This window comes from Gracilinanus agilis, chromosome 3 (assembly GCF_016433145.1).
Source record: "Gracilinanus agilis isolate LMUSP501 chromosome 3, AgileGrace, whole genome shotgun sequence".
Lineage (NCBI taxonomy): Eukaryota > Metazoa > Chordata > Mammalia > Didelphimorphia > Didelphidae > Gracilinanus > Gracilinanus agilis.
Window position 1 is genome coordinate 601,616,844 of NC_058132.1, and position 24,239 is coordinate 601,641,082.

At 37.6% G+C, this 24,239-nt stretch overlaps 2 protein-coding genes across 2 annotated transcripts in view; one reads left to right on the top strand and one right to left on the bottom strand.

Annotated features, from left to right (window-relative positions):
• MDH1B (malate dehydrogenase 1B) overlaps window positions 1–20,641 on the bottom strand; it is a 62,800-nt gene extending 42,159 nt beyond the window's left edge. Inside the window, exons 1-5 of the mRNA XM_044669416.1 lie at window positions 20,582–20,641; window positions 13,314–13,426; window positions 3,823–3,957; window positions 2,739–2,881; window positions 1,131–1,630 (exon numbers count right to left, since the gene is read on the bottom strand). Coding sequence (XP_044525351.1) covers window positions 1,131–1,630; window positions 2,739–2,881; window positions 3,823–3,957; window positions 13,314–13,426; window positions 20,582–20,603 — 913 coding nt within the window. The 5' untranslated portion in view covers window positions 20,604–20,641. The remainder of the gene's footprint in view (window positions 1–1,130; window positions 1,631–2,738; window positions 2,882–3,822; window positions 3,958–13,313; window positions 13,427–20,581) is intronic.
• Window positions 20,642–21,392: 751 nt separating this feature from the next.
• FASTKD2 (FAST kinase domains 2) overlaps window positions 21,393–24,239 on the top strand; it is a 38,588-nt gene continuing 35,741 nt past the window's right edge. Inside the window, exon 1 of the mRNA XM_044670685.1 lies at window positions 21,393–21,428. The gene's annotated coding sequence lies outside the window, so the exon portion shown is untranslated. The remainder of the gene's footprint in view (window positions 21,429–24,239) is intronic.

Genomic DNA, 24,239 nt, shown 5'->3' on the forward strand with positions numbered 1-24,239 from the left:
ATGACCAATTATTTTTGTATCATATCCAGCATCCAAAAATAATGCTTCACACATGGGAGATGCACCATTAATGTTTGTGAAATTGAACAAAATTATGTCACACAAACTGGGAACTTTAATGACTGAAAGAATTAGGCTCAAAGTTTAAAAAATTTAGAAAGGGCACATGAATCAAATATACTGGGTCTTTGGTCTATTAGGAAGAACTGTATTAAAATCCTATCTGTGACCCAGGGAAGTTACTTCATATATGAGGCCTCAGTTGTTTCTTCCGCAAAAAATGGACAGTAATATTTCGAATACCAGTTACATAAAGTTGCTTTGAGATTTGACTATGATGTGATGTAATGTGCTTTAAAATATTAATTAGCTATACAAATGGTCAGTGGTATTATTACTACGAATCAATTAATATTTATTAGCATGGCATAGTAGAATTTGGTACTGTTGTGTTTGGGGAATTCTATAAATGCCCTGTACTGGTCTTGTATGGCCTCAGATGTCACTAATTCATAACTTCATCTGTAAAGAGCAGGTATAGATTTGATGGTGCCCTCTAGTTTTAAGTCTATTAACCTCTAAATCTACAAGGTGGGAGTGCTCTGCTGATTCTGGGAAAATGGGCAAAGGTAAAAGGTATACCCTGCTCTCAAGAAACTTCCATTTTCCTGGATTATATAATTTCCAGGTCATTAATTATCTCATATGGTAAGCATCTAGCCTATATCCTTTTATCTATTCTCATGTTAATTAAAATAATTTAACCATAAAAATTCATTAAACACACACTGACAGGGATTCACAAACTAATCATATCATAAACTAAGATCACAGAATTGGAAATGCTAGAGCTGGCAGTGACTTTAGTGCTAATGATCTTAGGCAAGTCGCTCAACATCTTGGGTATTGGGTTTCCATAACCCCTTCAGGTTTTCATTCCATGACTGTAATAATCTAGGCCAATCCTTTCATGTGACAGCTGAGGCTCAGCAAGTTTAACTATTTGTCCCAAAGTACCTCTGTCAGGCCTACAACAAGGACGTGCCCCCAAGCTTCCTGATCCCTGTTTGCTGAATTTTTAGATGCTCTCAAAACAAACTCACTGTAGATTAAAAATGCAAAGGACTCACCGGAAGCTGGTGCTTTCAATTTTCTGGCCAACATGGCTTTTGCTTCATTTTCAACAACCATGGCCACAGCAATGATGTTCCGTGGGTTCAAAGAGGGTGTATGTTGGATGATCAAGCTGGTAGTGAGATTTAGGAAGGTCTTTCCTGCCACAATAACTTTCACATTTTCATTAGCATTTTTCTCAATCAGGGATCCATATAATTTACATATAGGATACCTACCCCTGATTCTATCTTCTAGAGGCTCAGACTCATCTTCAATAACCTCATTAAGTATGATAATAACATGAGCCTCAAGAAATGCCTCATTTATTTCTGTGCACCAGGAGATATTCCGCAGAAGAGGCAATGCCAGGTCTTCACTCTCCATCACAAGGCCCCTGAGTTGGTCTTCATCATAGATATTGCTTAACAGATTGATGCTAATTTCTTCCTCCATCCCAAACACTTCTCCATTTGCCAGAATTGGAATTAGGTGGTAGCATGTAGGACAAGATGCACTGATGAAAATGTGATAACTTCATTATAAATGACAAAATGATGTTCCCCTTTAAACCTTTACTCTCAGCATGCCATTCTGTATATATAGTAAGGCTGTACATATTTTAAAAATTTTATGTTTTACATTATTTACATTTTAAACATTTTATTTTTAACAATTTAATTTATGGTTATTTTAGTAGCCATATTATTCTATAAATATAGTAAGACTGCACGTGTTTTTATTGGATAATCTGTTTTAGGTTAGAAACAAAAACAAAAAAACAAGAGATTCTGACTTCTACCTTAGTCTGGTCATGAGAAGATAATCTCAAAATAATAGATCATGCCTCTTTTCAAATGACTGAAATAAATTTCCTCTTTGTAAGAAGCTATTTCTAATTAACTACCATTTTATGTTGGTTATCCTTTTAATTTTTCTCATATGAAAATAAAAATCATCATGTCTCTCTTTACTATTTATGAAAAGTTATAAGAAAACTTTTGAGGAAAAATTACTTTTTAAGAAATTTAAAACAATCAAAATTTCAGTCAGGACCTAAATTCATTAGTACATTATAGAACTGGGATTTTAAGTCATAGAAATAAGTTATAACATTTAAAATTTGCAACAATGTAGACAAAAGAAACAGAGAGTTATCTCTTTGCAAAAGCTACTCAACAAATAAAATACTTCAAATTTTTTTTTCCAAATCTTTACCTTTTATCTTAGAATTGATACTAAGTATTGGTTCCATGCAAAAGGGTGGCAAGGGCTAGGCAACCGGGGTTAAGTGACACACCCAGGGTCACAAAGCTAGGAAGTGTCCAGGGCAACAGTTGAATCCAGGACCTCTCATCTCCAGGCCTGGATCTCTATTCACAGAGCCACCTAGCTGCCGCAACAAAATGCTGTGTGAGAATACTGACTTTGTACTAGGGAAACAAAAAAAATGTTGAAAACTAAGTGGTGCTATCTCAGGAATAAATTTTCATTTATGTGCTTTTTAAATAAGTCACTGAGCTAAATCTCAAAAGTGATAGTGGCCTAATGTGTTACAGAATTAATCATGCACCCTGATAAAGAAGAATTATGATATAGAAAATATCCTGGCTTTACTGTCCTACCCGGCGATCCAGACCTGTAGAGGATTGATCATATCTTTGAGATCTTTCTCCTCCTGCTCAATTTCTATATGTGTCTCCAGGTTCTCATCAGCAATAAGCAGCATCTCATCAGTCATCATCTTTGAAGTAATCCCATAGTAAAGCTAGACAGAGATAAGACCTAAGTTAGCACAAGAAAAAAAAAAGAAAAAGAAAGCCTCATTCTGTTTCATTGGAATGAAAAGGGGGCACTCTCCCCAGTGTGCTCTGCCTGTGGCTATCACAGCTGCAGGGCTTGGTGCACCTGCTTTTGGCAATTCACCATCCTGAGTAAAGGAGGGAACTTGCCCACAATTCAGAGTATATGCTGTATTCTACATTCTACATAGAATACATTCTATATTCTACAGGCTTCCCATCTGCTTACCTCATGGTGAAGAAATGTTTTAATCTGATGCTGAGCTGGAACTGAGCATGTATAAAAGCATGAAATGGTCGTATCATGGTCTTTTCCTGGATAAGTGAGGGGGAAAAATGCTGTAAGCCTACAGATAGAGAGAAAGGTCGCACTTATCTCTATCCAGGCTGACATAAGTCTGTGAATTCACGGCACCTCTGTTTTGTTGCCTGTTTGTGTTTCTTATTTCTGTTCTCAAGTGTAGGAAACCAAAGAGACTAGGCTACCTTGTGAGCTCCAAAAAATTAGAATGCCACTAGAGGCCCAGGTTAGAGTATATGCCAAAATTTGCTGATAACAAAGCCCTTTAAAGAGCCAGCCATAATAAGCAACCCGCTTGATCCAAGCCAGCAGTGAGTGGATCCAACCAAAATGCTGTGCCTTCAAGCAAGGGAGCAAGTCCTCCAAAGGCTATGCTCTAATCAGAAGTGAGAGTTCCCCTTCCCTCTCTGAGCGGAGAGAGAATAGTAGACATGCTCTGGGGACCCAACTTCTCACAGAGTTGGGGTTGGGAGAGGTAGACTACATGAAGAGAGAAAATACAAGAAAGCTTTTGAAAATTGACTGTATTTTCAAAATAAATGTAATGGTGTGAGACAAAGCAGATAAAATTTCAAGCAGATATTAACTAACTAACAAGTCCATTACCTCAATATGCTCCAGGAACTCATTAAATCCTCCCAGAAGAATACCCTTTCCTCCACGGTCTAACAACTCTCTCCAAATTATAGGAGAGCGTTTGTGACTCCATTGATTCTTCTGACATATATCTTGTAGCCATTGCTATTTAAAAAAATGCCAAGGAAAGTTTAATGTGATTAAGTTTACTTAAAATTAAGGTTTTTGAGATTTAAATGTTAGTCTTTTCCAACTTGTATAAGATTTAGTTCTCTATAAAGTATGCCTTAAATTTTAAAATGACAGTGAAATACAAATGAGCAAATGAGGTTTAAAAAGTGAAAAATATACTTTATCTTATAATTTAAAAAATATTCAAAATGAATGCAACCAAGATTAGAAAGGAAACAAATAAATTGGAAAAAATTTTACAGCAAGTGTCTCTGATAAAGGCTTTATTTCCCAGATATATAGAGAACTGATACAGAAAACTGAATCAAATTGATAAAAATACAAGTCATTCCCCAATTGATAAATGATCAAAGGATATGAACAAAAAGTTTTCAGATGAAATCAAGGTATGAAAAAATGCTCTGTCACTTTAAAATAAAAATACTTACCATCCATATTAGAATAATGTGTATTGGTTTCAAGGCTGGTAAGAGAGTTTTTTTTAATTAATTTCTCCTTTTTTATATTTAAAGGAGCAATAATATTTTTCAGTAAGAGACTCCCTGCCATGCTGCTTGTCAGCGACAATTAGAAGGGCGTGGCCGAGGGGAGTGAGTGAGTGGGAGAGAGTTGTCAAGGGCTTTTTGTCTCTTGGTCCCTGGAGAGAGGTTGTGCTGCTAATACTCTCTCTGGTTGGAGACAGAGAATTGAATTAAGGCCTTAATAGACTTATTGATTTTTAATAATTTGGGTAGATAAAGTAGATAGATAGTGGTTATATTATCAGATAGAGAGAATAGGCAAAGGTTTTGGCCTAGCAAAAGATACTGCCCTCTGAGGCATATAGATGTAGTTTTTTTTTAGAGAAATTTAGTTAGGATTAGGATCTGAGGTATAGTTACAAGCTATTGTAAGATTATTTTCACTTTCCTCCTTCCTATTTCCTATCCATATTTTCCTAATAATAAACTGAGTGTTTTGTGTTTAATAGACTGCGCACTGACTTTTGTTCAAACTCCTACACCCCAGAATTTAACCCTTCACAGCCTGGCAAGCTAGGTAGGAGTTTGATTAATCTAATCATCTTCTGTTCTTTTCAATAGTAGGAAAAGGATAGGAGTGTAACCATCTTCTTCAGTATCATGGTATGGAGAGTAAAGGAGGTAATGCCTCATTACTTCAGAGAACTCCCAATACCTGAGACTTTCACTGAGATTTTAAATCTCACAGTTTTTGATTGATTTTGGTTAGTATCACTTATAGGAGTATTTATTCTGTATGCATTGTTACAAGGGTACTATTTTTACCAAGTATTTAGTTTGATTATTACTAAGAAAAAGAGGGAACTGAGAGATTAATGGAGACTAGAGTTGTATATCTTTAGGATTGCATCTTGAAATTAACTAACACTATTGCCCATCAAACTGAAACTATCTCCAAAGTTGAAGATATTATCTCTCAAGTCACTAAAAGTATAAACTATCTCCAAACAGAATGAGAGTTGTGCTCAGTCTACTGAACCTGCTTCTCCTACTGTTTCTAATTCTCCCACTAAGGCATCTAAAATTAAAAGCCAAAAGAAAGAAGATACTAACCCTAGCCCAGTGATGGGAAAACTTTTTTTTAAAGAGGGGGCCAAAGGAAAGGAAATGTTCATCTGTGTTTCTAAGGCAACTCTTTTGAAGTTTCATTGTATTATACCCTACTCATGGTAATCTGAGTGGAGGGACAGCTTCATTATGAAGGTGTGCCCAAAATTCAGAAGTAATTAATCAAGGTAATGGGAATAAAGTGAATGTTGATGAAATTGTATGTGTTAAAGATAATGATATTGTAATTGTGGATGATGGAAACGGTGCACTTGTTGTTAATATTGATTTAATTGGTGATAATAAGAATGTAATTAATAATGGTGCTGAGTTGATCAGTGTTAATGTTAATTTAAATGGAATCAATGATAGTTTAATCAATATGAATGATAATTTGAGGAGAATTAATGATAATTTAAATGATGTTAATGTCAAATTATTGGAATTAACTACTGGTAATGGTGTAAATTGTAATTTAACCAATGTTAATGATAATTTACCCATTGGTAGTAGTAATTTAACTATTGTTCATAATAATTTGATTAAAGTCAATGATGGTTTATATGGTGTTAATAATAATTTGATTAGTGTTGTAAATAATTGTGAGAAAAAGAAAAATAGTATTGTAAATGGTGTTAGAAATTCAAGTAATTGTGTAATTAAGAAGAATAATGGAAATTTTCATTTGATTAATGATAATTTGATTATAAATAAGAACAATGATACCAGAATAGAGGTGAAAAAGACCAAAGGTGCAAAATCCTGGGAAAATTCCATAATTCAAGATGATGTTAACTTGGATGGATAGGAAATAGCTGAGTTTTGTTCTGATGTTACTGTTTTAGCTCCTGTGTTGAAAACTTTCCAACCTCCCAATAGCATAGAACCACATATGTCTGTAACTATTGGAGACCAGATTTATGATCTTCTTGTGGATACGGGAGCCAGTAAATCAGTTTTGCAAAGTTTTCCTGAGAAAATTGTAGAATTGTTTGGTATAATGAATGTAGTTGCGGCTACAGGCATAACTCAGAAAGTAGCTAAATTGTAACCAAAAATAGTAACCATTGGCTCCCTTTCCATAGAACACGCATTGCTGTGTGTTCCAGAATCTTTTAGGAAGGGATATTTTGTGTAAATTATGGGCTACTATCCAATGTACTGAATCTGGTGATATTTCTTTACATCTCCCAGAGGAATCTTTGAAGGACTTTCCATTGCTTTTCTTGGATTCCAACAGTACAGAGGATGACTTAGGTACTATCTATCTAATACCTGAGGATATACCTAAGGACTTGTGGTCAAGATCATCCACAGATGTAGGGTTGCTAAAATCAGCTACTCCAGTGAGGGTGAGGACAAAGGAAGGACCAGTTCCTTTTTGCCTCAATATCCCTTGACTAAGGACGCAATAGACGGTATATGACCAATTATTGAGTCCCTAATCCAACAAAGGATAAAAATACCGTGCTTTTCTGAGTACAATACACCAATTTTGCCTATACAAAAGACAAAATTAGATGAAAATGGCCAACCTCTTTACTGATTTATCCAAGATCTAAGAGCGGTAAATGATTATGTCATCAAGACTCATCCAGTTGTTCCAAGTCCAGCTGCTATAATTTCTTCCATTCCAAGTCAGGCTAGATATTTCACCATGGTAGATTTATGCTCTGCATTTTTCTTGATGCCAATTCACAAGGATTCTCAAAAGATATTTGCTTTCACTTGGGAGAAAACTCAGTGATGTGGACTCATCTTCCACAGAGATATACAGACTCACCTAGCCAATTCTCTCAAATTCTAAATTGAGATCTAAAAACAATTAAGTTTAAAGAGAGTAAATTGGTGCATTTTGTGGATGATATTCTTTTAGCATCCTCAAATGCAAAGGCGTGTCTTAGAGATAGCAAGAGTCTTTTGATTCAGTTGTATAAATGAGGGCATAAAATCTCCAAAGCAAAATTACAATGGCTTTTGCCTCGTGTGCAATATCTTGGTTTTGTGTTGTCAGAGGGTTCCAGAAGTATCACACAAAAGAGATAGCTGACATCCAGAAATTGAGTGCGCCTACGACTAAAAAAACAATTTAGAACTATTCTTGGAACTATTGGTTTCTGTAGATAATGGATTCCTGGATATACTGAGATCACTAAGTGTTTAACAGATCTGACCAGGAATACAGAACCAGAACCTCTGAAACTAAAGCCTGAACATCACTTAACCTTAGATAAACTGAAAGAAGCAATTTTATCTGCCCCTGCATTAGGAATCACAGATTATGAGAAACCTGTTCAGCTATTTGTCAATGAAATACAAGGTACAACTTCTGGTGTGCTGACACAGACTCTAGGACAAAGTTATTGTCTAATTGGATACTACAGCTGTCAATTAGATCCAATAGCTGTGGAGATAGTACCCTGTCTAAGTGGGGGGTGGGGTGGTGGTGGTGGTGGTGGTGGTGGTGGTGGTGGTGGTGGATTTAGCAGTGGCTGTGTTAGTCCAGAAGTCAGCTAATCTAGTTTGGGGATGTCCTTTAATGGTCTATTGTTCACATCAAATACAAGCACTAATGAAGACGTTTCATACTCAAGCATATTCTGACCAATGAATATCTAAGTATGAAATTATTCTCCTAGATAGTGAGAACATCCAGTTGAAGAGATGTAGCATTCTCAATCCAGCTACTCTTCTTACAGATTTGCCTAAGAATGGTGAGCCATTGCATGAATGTGTTTACTCTACTTGAAAATCTAGACTTGATATTATTCACAGATAGATCATCATATTTGCGTAATGGATCAGATGTACTGGTACTGCAGTTGTCATAGAATTTGAGACACTGTGGTATGGGTCATTACCTAGTAATCTTAGTGTACATGGTGCAGAATTAGTGGCATTGAAGCAAGCCTGTCTTCTAGCTGAAGGTAAAAGTGTAAATATTTACAATGACTCTCGATATACATTCTCTGTTTGCCATGCAACAGGAAAGATCTGGAAACAATGAGGTTTTATTACTGCTTCGGGAAAACCAATAGCTCACACAGGAATAATAACTGAGTTGTTAGAAGCAATCCAAAAGCCAAAACAGCTGGCAGTAATTCATTGTTGGAGTCATACTCATGGTAGTAAAAATGTAAAGAAATTTAAAAAAAAAGAAAATTAGGTTGCAATCTGGTGAATCCAAGTGATACTAATTTAAGAATAAAATAAAATTATTTTATCAACACATTTGTGTGGATCTTATCTCTAAAAATTAAATTGTAAGTTAGAGGAACAGTTCAATGTTCATTTGGAGTAATTCCACTTGGTGCCTTTAAGTTACATGCAGTTAAGACTGCTCTAAAGACTTGTATCTTATGATATAATCCCTTTGATATTTAGTAACTGAACCCCACCTCACTTTGTAGTGACTTTCCACTTGCCCTTGCAACTGACATTATAAAGATCTTAGATTAACAAATGTTGATCATTCCTCCAGCCCTTTCTAAAGTCACACTGATTCTTTGGTAGGTGGCCATCTTCCAGATGAGTAATCAGCCAATTAAGGATTAAGGAGGCCTATAGCAAGGATTTTGCCAGCAATAACTAAGAGAGAGAGTCCCCCTATGGCTGTCATAGGACAGCCTGTTTCCTTTTCCTTCATAGAGAAAGAAAAATGGAGGCATACTTAAGTTCCAGGAGGATGAATTTCTCTTGTCATATAATCTGGAAATTTTCAGTCAGGTTCTGTATGAACAATGTAGATCTCTGCTGGGATGGAATCAGTGCCAGGTGCTTTGCCACTGAGAAGAGTTTGATGGCATTCAGTAACTCTTTAGTTGGAGATTCAGCTAGAGAGGAACTGATTACAACCTGAGACATACAATCAATAGCTTCAGCATTGGTTGATGACAGTTTGTTATGAACACCATAGAGAAAAATAAAATAAAATAAAGAACACTATGGAGGTGTTCAGCTCATCTCTCCAGTATCATGTCCTTGTCACTGATCAGTGTGGCTCCATCAGCACTGTGTAGTTGAAATGCACTAGAGGTTTTTGGTCCATAAATAATCCTCAGGGCATCATAGAAGTGCTTGAGATTATTCCTGCCAGTGTAAAATGAATCTCTTCTGCCTTCTTGCTGAGCCAAGAATCCTGTATCTCTTCAAGCTTCACCTGCACTTTGATTTTGATGGAGTTAAATGCTGCCTTCATGGAGATGGACAAGCTATCCTGCTAATAAACCCTGTGGAGTTCTTTGTTTAGCAGCTTCTAAATTTCCCCATCTTTTTCATCAAACCGATCCTGATGTTTACAGCCAAGATGAGCAAATGCAGTGCTGTACACCAAATCTCTGAAAGTTGCCCACTCCTATTCTGCTCCCTTTTGCCGACTGTGTACTTATTCAGTTTTCCCTCCAGGTCAGCAATAATCTGTTTGCACACAGAGAAATGCTCTATCCTGTTAACACTGATTCTCCACAGTCATCTTCAGAGCTGTTGCTTTTGCTGAATGCAAATATTTAGCTTAAAAAGGATGATGAAAGTTGGGTTGCCCTGAGTTCATCAGCATTGTAAGCCAGTGTGAAGAAAGAATTAAAATTCTATTTGTCTATTTTGAGTTAATAAATCAAGTACTTAAAGTACCTCTACTAAACACTGACTAAATCACTAACAGAAAAAGTGCTCAACCTCAAAGGCCACAAGCACTGCCCTCTGGGCAGTGTTAGGCAAATTGAAAGACTGTGATTGGTTCCTGTGAAGAGGGGGATAGACAGGAAGTGACATGGAAAAGGGGGTATAAAAGGCTAGACCCAAAAGAAGATTCATTCATACCTAATCTTTTGGGAGAGAGCTTTCTTGTGGATAGATTTCTGGTCCTTTTGAGAGAGATCTTTCTCATGGGTTTGTTCTGGGTTGGAGATTGCTGCACTGGAGAGGCTAGCTGGGTGAATGACTGGAGCTGAAAGAAGAGGCTTGAACTGGTGGAACTTTTGCTGAAGACACCACAGGGACTTCTCGCTGAAGAGACTACTGTGACTCCAATGGAGATCAGGACTTGAGTGGGCCCTTGCTGGGTGGTGAGCTGTACTTCTTCAGATAGTAATTATAGGGTATCTAGCTAGGCAGTATTTTCTACTTCTTTCCTACATTTCTCTTCTTTTACTATATTTGCATTATATTAAATTGTTAAAAGCTACTAACAACTATTTTAACTTAAGGGTTAATTATTTTATAAACAGTGACCACAATCTCACTTTTTAAATCTTATATTTGTCAAACCCATTTTTACTCTTACATCTATTGGCAAAACCAATTTTAATTGTTATACTAGTAATATGATGGCAAACTCACATAGATTCTGGATGAAGGACAATGCTCTCATACTTTCCCAGGTACCAACAGAGCGAAGTAGTGTTATATGCTTGCTGCCATGCTCTTTGGCATGATGTTCTCTGAGATGTTGTCAGATACCCTCAGTGAGGACAAAAATAGCATCAAGATCAGCTTTCAAACTGATGGTAAACTATTTAATTTGTTTTTTTTTTTAATGAAGAATTTTGCAGTGCTATTTATTTTTTAAATTTTAAATGTTTTTTTTTTAGAAAAAATTTTTCCATGGTTACATGATTCATGTTCTTGCTCTCTCTCCCCACACCCCCATACCCCCAGTAGCTGATACACATTTCCACTGGTTGCTTCCTGTGTCATAGATCAAGACCCATTTCCATATTATTGATAATTGTTTTAGGGTGGTCATTAAGAGTCTACATCCTAATTGTGTCCACATCAACCCATGTGTTTAAGCAGTTGTTTTTCTTCTGTGTTTCCACTTCTGCAGTTCTTCCTCTGAATGTGGGTAGCGTTCAAAGGCTTCAAGCCAAAACCAAAGTGGAGGGGACATTGGTACTTGAGTTTTTTTGTTCAAAGATAACTTTTCACTCAATGTGGCCTCTGAAGCTAAGATGTAACAGACTGTATTGATTCTCTGCTGCCTGTGCTAATTCTGGCCTGACAACACTGAGAAAACAGAGGTCTTCCACCAATCAGCACTGTAGCATTCAATCATAGAACTGTTGAGGGAGAGCTATGAGATAAAACCCCAGGTTTGGAATAGGTAACCCTTTGCAAGAATGTAATACTCCAAAACTTAGCTTACAATTAAAAAGAGAAATTTATGAATTTGGAAGCTATGTTGAAAGGCTGGGAGACACTGTTCAGGTGGTGCACTGCCTCCCCAAGAAGATGGGGTTTGGAGTTTTTTATACTCTTTCAACAAAAGGGCCTATGTGACTAGAGAAAGGATGATGAAGACATGTTACTGGGTCTCTGATTATGTCCTATGACTCAAAGTCAAAAGGAGGGGGTGAACTGTGCAGTTAAGAGGATAATCAGATATCTGGGACATAAAGTAGATGCTTATCAGGAGCAAGCTGGGATGTACCTATCTGTGCTTATCAAGAATGAAAGGAGAGATCAGAGGGGCTCAGTCACCTTTCCTAGCATTGCAAAGAAAAATGAGTCTTTTATATACACTCTGACCTAACACACAATCTGGGGTTTTGGGGTGTCTAGAGGAAGCCTGTATCCCCATATCAGAACCATTGATCATAATAAATGGAGAAACTTTGAATGCTGTGGATAAGTTCCCCCCTTTTTTTATCAGTACATTTTACAAGGCTGTCCCTACAGATGATAAGACTGATGCATTTGGGAGACTCCAAAAGAAAGTGTGGGAGAGAAGAGCTTTTAGTTGTTATAATAAACTGAAGGTCTAAAACGTCCTTGTGCTGACTGCACTGCTGAATGCCTGTGAAAGTGGGACAGTCCACTATCAACATGCTAGAAAACTGAGCTGTTTTCCCTTAAATAATCTCAGGAAGATCTTGAAGGTTACCTGGCAAGATAAGGCATCAGATACTGAGACCCTCTCTAGAGTTGAACTGCCAAACATTGAGACAGAAAGTGTAACTACAAAAGCTGGCCACATTGTTTGAATGCCAAATGCACCCTTACCCAAAAGAGTATCTTATAGAAAACTTGCACAAAGAAAGCTCAAGTGGCAGTTAGAAGAAGCAATATAATGCACTTTCAATGTATCTCTGAAGAATTTTAGCATTAACTGATATGGGAAACATTGACACAGGATGCTCTGGCATGGAGTGCCCGTATCAAAGAAGATGCTGTGCTTCATATGAACAAAGCAGAATTGTAGAAACACAAAGGAAACATGAGCTACGCAGATCCTGAGCCACTTCCACTGTATATGTTTTAATGGAGTAGTTGTCCCTAATCTTACACCTTTCAAACTCACAATGGTTTGATCAGCCACAGCTAAATACACTGTACCCTGACTCCAGGATTGTGGTGTTATTGGTCTTCTTTAAAATCATAGAATGAACAACTAAACTCCTTTAGATTGTGGCTTAAGCTATATCCACCTTATATCAGCAAATAATACTTTAGAGAGGCCTTGAACATATTCATAGAAAGCAGCAATTTCACAAATTTTACTGGTCTCAAATTTCAAACTCCTCAAAAACCATCCTTGCTAATTAGAAACTATATTTATTTCTATGAATCATATTAAAACATTTAAATTGGGGACTAGACACTGATCCGAAGAGATTTGCTTTAAAAATTACCACCTGTCTATAACCTATGAATAAGCCACACTTCATTACAGAAAACTAACCAGCAATAGCCAGTTTAATAATTATAATTGAATTTAGGTGTACTGACTTTTAGTGAATCTTATAGATTGTAATAGTTCCTTACCTCCCAAATATCAGGGTGTTGAGTAACTTTGTGTATCTGGAAATCAGGTAGATTTTTCTGCAGATAATCTGCCAGAAGTTCTGCCTTAGCAAAGTATGGACAATCTGCTCTACCTAAGAGATCAAATGAATAGGGAGACAGTTTACATTCTTGTGTATGTTGGTATTATACACTGGTATTCATATAGGTTGCCTATTCCATTTCTGTACTTTTCATGTATATACAAATCAAGTAGAATTCAATTCAATTGAACTTAAACATTTATTATCTACTTGTGCAAGACAATTTGATAAATTCTAAGGCTATACAAACAAAACCAATTTGTTTCTGTGTTCAAAGAGCTTCCATTTTTCTTGGGGCAGTGGGAAGGACACAGCATGTACAAAAATAAGCATAAATAAGTGCAATACAATGTAATATCAAAGAATTAAAAATTAGGACAATCAGGAGAAGCTTCATGGAGAACACTAGTCTTTGAAAGGTAGAGATGTAAAAGGTGAACACTGTGGAGAGGGTATTGTATATTTGTGTGCAAAGGAGACAAGAGAGTGTCTTTTGAATAGAGATGAATCAGACAAGTGATAAAGATATGAAAGAATTCATTTCAGAGACACGTTCTCTAGTTTTCAACTATTTCTCTTTTGGAATCCTCCCTATTGACAACCCAACTTTAAGGATTGAATAGGTCTTGTTAACCTGGAAAATTCTTTTCAAGTCAAGTATATTAACATTTATTAAGTGCTTATGATGTGCCTTAGTACAGATACACACTAAGCTAAAAATACAAATAAAAAGACAATTCTTACTTTCAAGGAGCTTATGTTCTTTTTTTTTAAACTTTTTTTAACTCTTTGCTTCTGTCTTAGGATACAATTCTATTAGTTCAGTGGCTCCCAAACTTTTTTGGCCTACCACCCCTTTTCCAGAATCAATATTACTTAGCGCCCCCTGGAAATTAATTTTTAAAAAATTTTAAAAGCAATTAATAGGAAAGATATATATATATTAATGTTTCTACCTTTTTTGTAAAATATATTAAAGAAATGTGTAAATTAGAAACATTAAACTTTGAAATCATGAAATTATTTATTGAACTCAGAATAGAATGTAATACAAAAAGAAGTCAAAACATTCAAAATCCCAAATGCACCTGTGGCCATAACCGCTCCCCTGGATCACTGAAGCACCCACCAGGGGGTGGTGGCGCCCACTTTGGGAATCACTGTATTATTTCCAAGAATCAGTTCTAAGGTAGAAGAGTGGTAAGGGCTAGGCAATTGAGGTTAAGTGATTTGCTCAGGATCAGAGACCAAATACAAATCTGTTACCTCCTTGTCTTCAGGTCTGGCTCTCAATCCACTGAGTCATCCAGATACTCTTCCCCCACCTCCAACATTTTTTTAGTTTTTTAAATTTTATTTTTTAGAAAAAAATTTTCCATGGTTACATGATTCATGTTCTTACTCTCCCCTCCATACCCCTTACCCGCCCCCCCTCCCCAGCCCCATAGCAGACACACATTTCAACTGGTTTCTTCATGTGTCATTGATCAAGACCTATTTCCATATTATTGATAATTGCACTAGGATGGTCATTTAGAGTCTACATCCCAAATCATGTTTGCATCAACCCATGTATTCAAGCAGTTGTTTTTCTTTTATGTTTCCACTCCTGTAGTCCTTCCTCTGAATGTGAGTAACGTTCTTTTCTATAAATCCCTCAGAGTTGTCCTGGGTCATTGCATTGCTGCTAGTATAGAAGTCCATCACATTCGATTGTACCACAGTGTATCAGTCACTGTGTACAATGTTCTCCTGGTTCTGCTCCTTTCACTCTGCATCAATTCCTGGAGGTTGTTCCAGTTCACATGGAATTCCTCTAGTTTATTATTCCTTTGAGCACAATAGTATTCCATCACCTATAGATACCACAATTGTTTAGCCATTCCCCAATTGAAGGGCATACCTTCGTTTTCCAGTTTATTGCCACCACAAAGAGCATGTCTAGAAATATTTTTATACATGTCTTTTTTCCTATGATCTCTGTGGGGTACAAACCCAGCAAAGGTACGGCTGGATCAAAGGGCAGGCAGTCTTTTAGCGCTTTTTGGGAATAGTTCCAAATTGCCATCCAGAATGGTTGCATCAGTTCACAACTACACCAGCAATGCATTAATGTCCCAATTTCTTAATGTAAAAAAGAAGATTAGACATAGTCTCTAAGGCATTGGAGTCAAACCAAATAGAAATGGGGCTGTTAAACAGTACATAAGGCTCTCTGCTCACATTATATTGGCTTAGAAAACCACATTAGAGAATGCTCTGTTCTATTATATTTTTATTTATTTGTCAAATGTTTCTCAATTACATTTTAGTCTGATTCCAGCCAAACTTGGGAATATTAAATGAAGGCCACACATATTTTGACACCTCTGATCTAAGTTACTAATGCTAAAATAATAAGACTTTCTATATGAAAGACAGCATGTATAGAGGAAATACTGTGGGAATTAAAAGATATACTCTGCCACTAACCAGCTAATGATTCTCTCTTCCATTCTGGGCCTGAGTTTCTTCATCTGTAAAATGTGGCTGGACTAAATGATACTTGGTTCCATAAACAAGACACTGCATCTCTTGATTCTAAACATTTTTTCTAGCTCTCCTCCATGCCTAGAATATTCTCTTTCCTTATCTCCACTGCTGGCTTCTCTGGCTTCCTTTACATTCCAGCTAAAATCTTATTTTTTACAAGAAACCTTTCCCAAATTCTTGTAAGTCTAGTGCCTTCTTGCTATTAATTATTTCCTATTCATCCTGTACTTTGCTTGCTTTATTTGTTTGCCTGTTGTCTTCCCCACTAGATTGTGAGCTCCTTGAGGCCAGGGACTGTCTTTTGACTCTTTTATAAATCAGTCTTTAGAACAGTGCTTGGCATATAGTAGCCACTTAAGAAATGTTTACTGGTAGGCTGATTATCTATAAGAAAGATATATCACCTGTAACATAGCCTTTTCACTGAATTCATCTGCCAGCAGACTACAAGCCCCAGCTGGTCCCACTAGACTGCTTCAAGATCAGGCCTATGATAGATTTCCTTTCACTTGAGGACTACAATAGCTAAGTTTGTGCATACTGCAAGAGGATGAACTTTTTTGGTCATTCTCAAGAACCACCTACTCATTTGCAGAAGAGCTTTGAACTGATGGAGGGAATACTTATATGAACAAAATTACAGATCTTTGCTTTGAAGTAAATGTAAGAACATTGTTCTCATCTTAGCCTTGAGGAGAGGGAGCATTCAATCAGGTTCTTTATATCCTAAATCCTAGAGGTTTATCTGGGTGGGGGGGGGGCATAGATCACAGGTAAAAACTTTTTTTTTTTTTTTATCCTGGGACTCCATTCTAGGAACATAGGGCCACAACCAGTAGGCAATGGGTCATGCAGTCGCTCAGGGTCACCCAGCTGGGAAGTGTCTGAGCCCAGATTTGAACCTAGGACCTAGGACCTTTCGTCTCTAGGCTTGGCTCTCAATCCACTGAGCTAGCCCAGCTGCCCCTACTTTAGGTTGCAGTTTCTTTAGCAGATGTAGTTTTTACAGGGTGGGGTTGCTAGCCCCATGCCCAACCCTCCTCCTTAGCCCAGGAGTGGTAAAGGTAAAAATAGGTATATCTTATTCTTGACTCCTCTAGTTTAACAAAGAACATGTAAAAATTATGCACATTTTTCCTCAAATATTCACTGAACACCAGGTATTACATCAAACATATTAACAACACATTCCTTAGACTATAGTAGCTGACATTATAAGATGACATGATTGGCATTCACCTTTTCCAGGAGTACTTAACCTCTTTGGCCATGGATACAAAGGCCTTCCGCATTCTGGTGAAGCCTGTGAACCCCTCCTCAGAATAATGTTTTTAAATACATAAAATAAAATGAATAAGATTACAAAGGAAATGCATCTATACAGTACTGATATCGTAATAAAAAAATAAGTAAATTCATGGGCTACAATCTTTCTCTTTATTTGATATGGGCACCTCTTGCTTTGAAATATAATATTTGGAAAGAGAAAGATTTGGGAGTGGAAATTTTGAAAGATTGGAGAAGAGAGCCATGAGCACAGATTCGACTTCAAGGCAAAAAGGAAGCTTTGCCTATTGGAAAAGAGGACATTTAGGTCTTTGTTCCCTGTGGCTCAAGTACTTATTTTGGGTTTCATCCACTTTCTATGACCTTCAACCTGTTCTCCATGAGCAAACAACTCTTTCACTAGGAGGATGGATTATGGTTAGTTGAAGTTGAAGGAGGTGTAAGCAACTGAACTATAGAAAATATTGCTTCTGTTTGGGGGAAGTTTATGTTTATTTCCAGGTGCTCCTACTATTCAACTTAACCCCAAGTACATTTACTTTTTCAGCTGCAGCAATAAACCTGATTGGCATAAAGAAATAGCTGTCAGTGGATAGGGAAAAGGTAAGAAGGGCTACAGATATAACAGCAGGAAGAAAGGGAAGATGGCTACAACATCATTATTGTCCAGATTCTGCTAAATGTTACTCTTTTTTATGTAAGCATGTGTGCATATAATATGTATGCTTTGTATGTCTAGATATACATGTGTACATGTGCTTATGCATACATATGTTAAACATTATCAAGCATATATTGTATACCTACTATGTAACAATTAGATGCAGTGGGGAAATACAGAATACCAAACATAAAGCCTAAATTGGAAAGCAGTTTGGCAAAAGTAGATATAGACCAATCAATATCTTACACTATTTACTAAGATAAGATCAAAATTGATACATGACCTAGACATAAAGGGAGATATTATGAGAAGATTAGAAGAACAGGAAATATATTACCTATCAAGTTTATGGATAGGAGAGGAATTCATGAATAAATAAGAGATTGAAAGCATTGTGAGATGTAAAATGGATAATTTTGATTAAATTAAAAATGTTCTGTACAAATAAAACTAAGATAGCCATGATTAGAAGGAAAACAGAAAATTGGGAAAAATTTTTACAGTTTCTTTTTTTGATAGATATCTCATGTCAAATATATAGGGAACTTTGTCAAATTTATAAGAATATGAGCCATTCCCCAATTAATAAATGGTCAAATGACATGAAGAGATACTTTTTGGATGAAGAATCAAAATCATATGTAGTCATATGGAAAAATGTTCTAAATTATTACTGATTAGAGCAATGCAAATAAAAAAAAACAATTCTGAGGGGGCAACTAGGTCCTGGGTTAAAATCTGTCCTCAGATACTTCTGAGCTGTGTGACTGTGGACAAGTTACTTAACCCCCAGTGCCTAGTCCTTCCTGCTCTTCTGCCTTGGAACTAATACAAAGTATTGATTCTAAGGAAGGAATGTAAAGGTTTAAAAGAACTCACAATTTGGAGATATCATCTCATGCCTATTAGATTGGCTAAAATGATAAAAGTGTGAAATGACAAATATTGGAAGAAATGTGGAAAAATGGGGATGCATACCATACTGGTGGAACTGTGAACCGACTGAACCATTGTTGTAGAAAAATCTCGAATTATGCCGAGAGAGTAATAAAATTGAGTATATATATTTTTAGATCTGGCAATACCACTGTTGGGTCTGTATCCCAAAGTGATTAGGGAAAAAAGAAAATAATGTTCTATAATATTCATAACAGTTCTCTTTGAGGTGGCAAAAAATGGGAAATGGAAAGATGTCCATCAATTGGGGATTAACTAAACAAGTTGTTGTATATGACTGTGATAGAATGCTACCATGCCATAAGAAATAATGAACAGTCTTTTCTAGTCTATTGAAGCCTGGCAGCAGCCCCCTCACTCAGCCTGGCTCAGCTGGATGCAGCAGTGGGGCTCTGTGGTGGCAGGAAGTGGCTTCCCCCCAAGGTGGGGGGAACACTCAGTCTCTGGGATGGGGTGTCACTGCATGCATCTCTGGGGTGGGGCAGGGCACAACATATGTTCTTTAAAAGGTTTGCCAACCCTGCCCTAGATCATTTACTAAGTGTCTGAGGCTATATTTGAATTTGGGTTTTCCTGACTGCAGCCCAGTGCCCCACTCATGAATATGTGTTCTTGCTTTCAGGATTATGTGTATAGAGATATATATGCCTGAGGAAGGTAATTTGCAGGCTCAGCCTCCTTCTCTTTAGAGATCCTAAGCCCTAAGGACCTAAAAAATAATGAAGGAGGAGGAAGGGGAGAAGGAAAAGTAGAAGAAAAAAATGATGATGATGATGATGATCATCTTGCAGTATCAAATACAAAATCCTCTGTTTACATTCAGACCCTTTTATATCCCAGCCCCTTGTAGCCTTCTAACACGTTACTCCGAAACATATACTTTTTCATCCAGTGGCATTAGCTTGCCTCTTCCTAAAACAAGATTCTCCTCCTCCATCTGTGCTTATGGCATTCCCTCTGGCTGTCCTCCATGCCTGGAACAAACTCCCTCAGTTTGCCTACTAACTTTCAAGGCTTCCTTTCAGTGTCAGTTAAAATCCCATCTTCTACAGAAAGCCTTTCTCCACTCCTTTTAATTTATTTCTTGTTTCCTTTTTATCCTGTATATAGCTTGTTTGTTTGCTTCCTATCTCCCTCATTAGATCATAAGCTCCAGGCAGGGATTGTCTTGCCTCTTTTTGTATTTCCCCACTCCCCACCACAGTGTCTGGTGAAGAGAAAGCTCTGAATTTTATTTATATTATGTTTATTTATTTATACATTCATATATACATACAGACATACACACCCTTGTTTTTCATCTTAGAATCAATCCTGTGTATTGGTTCCAAGGCAGAAGGGCAGCAAGGACTAGGCAGTGGAAGTTAGATGACTTTGCCCAGGATCACACAAATAGGCTAGACTAGAAACTAAGTCCTCCCAACTCCAGGCCTGGCTCTCTATCCATTAAGCAACCTATCTGCCCTTGAATAAATGTTTATTAAACTCTGTTGGTGCTGTGTCAGACAGTGGCCCACTTTGATCTTTACAACTACACCACTAGGTAGAGACTACAAGGCATTGTCATTCTTATTTTACACACTGAGTAAATTAAGTTTCCTAGAGGCTCCGGTATCTAGACTGGAGTCACCCCGTCTTCAAAGGGCAGAAGGTGGATCTCTCTGGTTCCTTTCCAAGGACCCAGCCGCCTGCTTCTTTTGGGCAGTCGGAATACAAGCAGCTGGTCAGAGAGATTTAAATTGAGGGGTCCCTGAAGGCTCTCTTACCCGCAATAACGAACTTAGCCATCTTCACAGTAGGGAACAGCCCGGAGAGGGATAGAGAGAAAGCAGCTTCGTTGCTAAGGAACGTCAATAAGACGCGTTCTAAGCGGATGCCAAAGCTGTTCCTTTGGAGCACTAAACTGTAAAAACAAAGTCTCTCTCTGTCTCTGTCTCTCCTCTTCTTTTCTCTTCTCACCCCGCCCCCCCCCCCCAAGCCCCAGTCTCTCCTTCTCTCTGTCTGTCTCTCTTCTTTTCTCCCTTTTTCTCCCTCCTTTCTTCTCTCTTTCTTCAGCTCCCCTCCGTCTCCTCTATTGCTCTCTCCTTATTAATACCGAGGTGGCATCTTTCCCACCAATAGAATGCCTTTTTGGAATGCTGAAATGCAGAGCACCTGGATTCGAATCTCGATTTTTGTCTCTTCATTCATTCAAACAGCAGTTTATTAATCGCCTGTTAGGGTTCCAGGTATTATGGTTAGCGCCTGGGATACGAAGACAAAAATGAAGCAGCCCCTACTCCCAAGGAGTTTATATTTTATTGGAGGAGGGAGAGAGTAAAACTAGACACAGAACCGTAAAGTCCAAAGTGGAGGTAAAGTAATTTGAAAAAGAGAGGGCGATAATTACTACCTGGTTAACTCTGGCCAAGTTATAAGGCAATCTTCATAGGTCTCAACTGCTTCCGTATAAAATGTAACAGATCTTTTCCAATGTGAAACCCTGTATTCTTTGGCTGATTTTCGGATCGCGAAGAGTTTTGACCCTCCGTGGTATCCGTAAGTCTCGCGACACTGGCCGCGTAGCGCGAGAAATTGGCATGGCGGCGTCCAGGATTTTTCTGAAATGCTAAGGTGAGTATAGGACAAGTGGTTAAGATCGGGATTTCCCTTCCACGGAGGATAATGTCGGAGTTCTCTTGAGGGTTCTTTTCAGGTTCCTGGGTTACTGTGGAGTGCCGAGATGGGGATAGGTTGGGAGCTTCGAGCTTCAGTTTCCTGAAGCTCGGAGGGTGCCTGGCAGGGCGAGCTGGCCTTACCCTGCCTGGCCCCGCACCCCATCGCGGTAGAAGCTTTGGACTACCGGCTCCTCCCGGCCGCGTGGCCGCCTGAGCTGGCCCACCAGAGCTCCAAGCCAGCAAAACAAAAGTATTCTCACCCTGCCTCCAGTGGGCGCGAGAGGCCAGGGGCGCAGCGCGCTCTGCTCTTGGGGATCCCTGGAGGAAATTCGGCTGGTTCCTGGATCCCATCCCTGAGGATGCTTTTCTCTCCCCGTTTATGCCACCTTTTTCTGTTGTCGCTTCTTTCCAAGGCATTTAGAGAGCTTAGAAATCAATTATTTTCTAACTCACCCCCCCCAAGTCCCTTTCAGCAACAAAACGTAACAACCTCACCCCCCACCCCATTTACTATACTACTTATACCATTCTGTTAGTGCAGATAACTACAATGCTTTAAACTGGCACATTCTTATCATAGGAGAAAAACATTTGTAACATAATTGGGGGATTATTTATTGCTTGAGATTCCATTAAATGTTTTTAGGAGCAATCCTTTGTTGTTGTGGACCTCTAATGAGCCAAACCCCTTGTTTTTACAGATAGGAAAACTTGAGAGTGATTGGGTCAAGGTTACAGAATTTCCAAGGTCATCCCTGTGGCCCTGCCCCCAAAAGAACCTCTATTACAACATGATGATTCCTGGTCATATATGGTGATCTTCAGAGGCTTCATGACCATGGAATCATCCCTATATGTATATATACATGTATGTATTTTATAATATATGTATATATTTTGTCTTCCCTTATAGAATGTAGGGGCAGGGACTTTCATATTTGCTTTAGTATTCCTAGAACACCTAATATATAGTCTGGTGAAGATTAGGTGCTTAATAAATGCTTGTTTATCCCAAAGTACCAATTGAACTGATCATTTATTAACTCATTTTTGTTACATAGCCACCCAACCTTCTTTTTTTGTCTGTCATACACATACCTTAGATAACATTTTTTCATCACTTCTCAATGCAAGACATCATTAATAGCTGGTTTCATTGTTCAGTTGTTGCACTTGTGTCTGACTCTTCATGACCCAGTTTGGCAAGTTACTGGAGTGGTTTGTTGTTTCTTTCTCCAGCTAATTTTACAAATGAGGAAACTGAGGCTAGCAGGGTTAAAGTAACATGCCCAAAGCTAGTAAGTATGTGAGGCCAAATTTGAATTCAGATCTTCCTAACTCTTTGCCTGACATTGTACCACCTAGCTGTCCTATACAAACCTATTAGGGCTTACATACTTTTCATTGTTTTTTGAGTGAGTATATTTGTTTTGGGGTTATAAGGTTATATAAGGTTTAAGGTTATAAGGTTATTCTAGGTTATGTTAATTGACCAGCTGTTTGTCATAATCTGTAAAATAAGTATTTTTAGTACAATTTTTTCCCATTTCAAATAATTAAACCAGTTTCTTAATGGGGAGGCAACACACTGGTTCTTTGACTTGATGTAATTAATATGTCATCTGCAAGTAAGAGTATTAGGAAAACTGCTATCTCGAAGAATCTTGCAGAGATCCCTCTATAATAGAGGTTCTTGACCTGAGGTTTGTGAATTCATAATTTTGAAAAATATTTTGATAACTATATTTCAATGTAATTGTGGAGTTTTTTGTTTTGATAATGCTATACACACACACACACACACACACACACACACACATAAATTTTAATGGAATTACATTATTCTGAGAAGGGGTCCATAGACTTCACCAGGATTCATAACAAAAAGATTAAGAACACATGCTCTACATAGTAGGTTATTAATTAACATTTTAATTTTTCTTTGAATCTTAAACATGGCATCTTTATTTATTGGTTAAAATCTTTGGTAAACATGTAGTCTCAGTTTTAGTCTTCATTTGATCTCAATACTCAGTTTGATATGTGAACATTGTCCTCTGGAACCTTAGTTGGAGTGGATTAGCCTGGCAGTGGAGGCAATGTGTTGGTTGTTGTTGCTGAAATATTAGTCAGATTAAACACACCAGTATGCCCATGAGCCCATAAGAATCATCACAATTTCACTTTGTTTTTATTTATATATTGTATTACCTCTCCTGAACAAACAAGGGAGTATTTGGATAGAGTGTTAGGCTTGGAATCAGGAAGATTCATCTTGCCTCAGACACTTGCTAGCTGTGCGACCCTGGATAAGTCAATTAACCCTGTTGTCCTCAGTTCCTCATCTGTAAAATGAACTGGAAAGTTGAACCCAACTGTATAACAAATACCTCTCTGCTCAGATTTACTCCTCAAAGATTTGAGCTATATGCTTTTTTCCCCTACATGTCATTTGCCCTTCTAGATAGTTCCTTGTGGATATAGGGACTTTATCTTATTCAATTTTATTTCTTTCCATGCCTGCAAAAGTGTGAAATGTTATAGATGATTATTGTTTTGTGAATGAAGGAAATAATTCCAAGTATATGATGTATTAGAGCACTGGGTTTGGTGTCAGAAGACCTGGGTTCAAATATCGCTTTTGCTATATTTGATGTGAACTTGGGCAAGTTATTTAACCTTTTGAACTGCAATTTCTTCATCTGTAGAATGAAAGGGGTTGAATAAAATAAAGATAGGATTGAACTTTGTCTACTTTTGAATTAAT